General features: G+C 46.8%; 1 protein-coding gene across 1 annotated transcript; it reads left to right on the top strand.

Moving 5' to 3' along the window:
- Nucleotides 1-847: 847 nt before the first annotated feature.
- gjc4b (gap junction protein gamma 4b) lies at nt 848-2255 on the top strand. Its single transcript, XM_030786760.1, has 2 exons — nt 848-1991; nt 2204-2255. The coding sequence occupies exons 1-2, from the start codon at nt 848-850 to the stop codon at nt 2215-2217; spliced, it is 1158 nt and encodes a 385-aa protein (XP_030642620.1). The 3' UTR covers nt 2218-2255.
- The last annotated feature ends 244 nt before the right edge of the window (nt 2256-2499 follow it).

The raw sequence follows: 2499 nt of genomic DNA, 5'->3' as shown, positions 1-2499 counted from the left end.
TTCCCTCAGAATGTGCCCTGCGCTGAGTTCAAAGTTCAGTAAGACAGATGTTTGAAGCAGTAATCAAACGTCTGTGACTTGATATACGGTGGTGAACTTCCTAGTCCAACGTCCCACCATGTTCTTCTAATCAACTCGGTTTCATTTCAGGTCATACAGTGTCCTTTTGAGAGAGATCATCAGAAGTATCATAGACCATCGTAGTATCATCAGCTGCCGAGTTTTCCTCTACAAAGTTCAGAAATATTTAACTCGGTCTCAAAAGTAGGTTTATCTTGTGCCTGTGATTCTAAGGTCAACCTACATTCCTTGGCAAAACTTATGTGTTTTATTAAGGCATTTCATCACAGACCTAAGAGATGTATTCCAGCTGTAAAGATTAGAGATTTGTACACTTACAGCGCCATCTGCTGGACACCACATGACATCCTCATAGTTTGATTTTAGTGTTGCAGTCACAACAGTAAACCGTATGACAAATTGAGTTTCTCAGTGAGTTTCCTGGACTAACTAACAACAATGGCAGAGAATTTCAATTACTGAACTTCTCATGACTGAAATTCTCTACCAGGAACAGTCAAGGCCTTTACATTGAGTTTAAGTGTAATTCTGCATACCTTTGTTACCTATTTACTATGTGCTGTGTGTTAGATTTATTACCACCATATATTTTTACTGCTTTGAAATACCTTTTATGTTTTCATGGGTGTTTTGCAGCCTGTTGGGCTAAATGAGTTCTCTAAGCTTGGCCTAATTTTTTTAACATTCTTAAATACTCTGTTTACTCTCGTTTCTCACTGCATGTTTTCTTTTGCAGTGCTGAGAGGCCAGTAAACCCAAAGACACCATGAGCTGGAGTTTCCTTACACGACTGTTGGACGAGATCTCCAACCACTCAACCTTTGTGGGCAAGATCTGGCTCACGCTGTTAATCGTTTTCCGCATCGTTCTGACAGCCGTTGGGGGAGAGTCCATATACTATGATGAACAGAGTAAATTCGTTTGTAATACACAGCAACCTGGGTGTGAGAACGTTTGCTATGACGCCTTCGCCCCTCTATCTCACGTCCGGTTCTGGGTCTTCCAGGTGATCATGATCACCACGCCAACCATCATGTACCTAGGTTTTGCCATGCACAAGATTGCACGTATGGAAGACGACGAGTATAGGCCACGGACGCGGAAGCGAATGCCCATGGTCAACCGCGGGGCTAACCGTGACTACGAAGAGGCAGAGAACAATGGGGAGGAAGATCCAATGATCTCAGAGGAGATTGTTCCAGAGAAGGAAAAGGAGCCGGAGAAGCCCAGCAAGAAGCACGACGGTCGCCGACGTATCAAGCGGGATGGGCTGATGAAGGTGTATGTTTTGCAGCTGCTCTCACGCGCGGCCTTCGAAGCGTCCTTCCTGTTTGGCCAGTACATCTTGTACGGCTTTGAGGTGGCGCCTTCGTACGTCTGCACTCGCAGCCCTTGCCCCCACACCGTCGACTGCTTCGTGTCGCGCCCCACCGAAAAAACCATCTTTCTTTTAATCATGTATGCGGTGAGCGCCCTCTGCCTTCTATTCACCGTTCTGGAAATCCTTCACCTGGGCATCAGCGGCATTCGCGACGTCTTCCTCAGACGCTCCGCACGGCATCAAGCCGCCATTAACAGGGCGCGCGCCGCATGTCGACAGGTGCCCTCTGCCCCGCCCGGGTACCACACCGCGCTGAAAAAGGACAACATGGGCAAGATGGCCATGGGCATCAAACCGGAGTACAACCTGGGAGACTCTGGCCGCGAGTCCTTCGCAGACGAGGCAGCGTCTAGAGAACTGGACCGGCTGCGCAGGCACCTGAAACTGGCTCAGCAGCACCTGGACCTGGCCTACCAAAATGGGGATAGCAGCCCGTCACGCAGCAGCAGCCCAGAGTCTAATGGTACCGCCGTTGAACAGAACAGACTCAACTTTGCCCAGGAGAAACAGGGAGGCACCTGTGAAAAGGGTTAGTGTTTGAAATGACCTGATGGGTCAGAAAAATTTGAAGTATTATGTTATGCCTTTTTATAATGTTTTGTAATTTTGTCTGTAGTGGTTTAATAGAACTGTTTTATGTTCAGATCAGCAGTGATTCTAGAATGGGCTACCAGAATTTTCCTCTGAAGTGTGCTAACAATTAGATATGTAGCTTACATCTTTCCTGGTCTTTCTCCTCAGGAATCAGAGCATGAGGATCAGTCCTGAACTACAGTCTGCTTCATCTTCAGTCAAAGTGACACTGTATGTCAGGAGAGGATCGTTTGGACAAGGGGACATTTGTCTGTGTGGACGTGTGTGTGTGTGTGCAATTGTGTATGCACACGTGTGTACTTATTGAGTGTATGCACTCTGGAGGAGAATGAGGTAATGAATGCCTTGCAGTATTAGGAGAACACTAAGGTACAACATCAATTTCAGAAAGCAGCATCTTACCAGCCAGTGATACTTGAAAACCAACCAGCCTGAAAATCCAA

The sequence above is a fragment of the Chanos chanos genome, chromosome 10, assembly GCF_902362185.1.
Source record: "Chanos chanos chromosome 10, fChaCha1.1, whole genome shotgun sequence".
Taxonomy (NCBI): Eukaryota; Metazoa; Chordata; class Actinopteri; order Gonorynchiformes; family Chanidae; genus Chanos; species Chanos chanos.
Note: the sequence above shows the minus strand (reverse complement) of the source record. Positions and strands in the feature narration are given on the sequence as shown.

Excerpts from the sequence above, each read along its gene's own strand:
- gjc4b (XM_030786760.1), top strand. The coding sequence starts at position 848 with ATGAGCTGGAGTTTCCTTACACGACTGTTGGACGAGATCTCCAACCAC.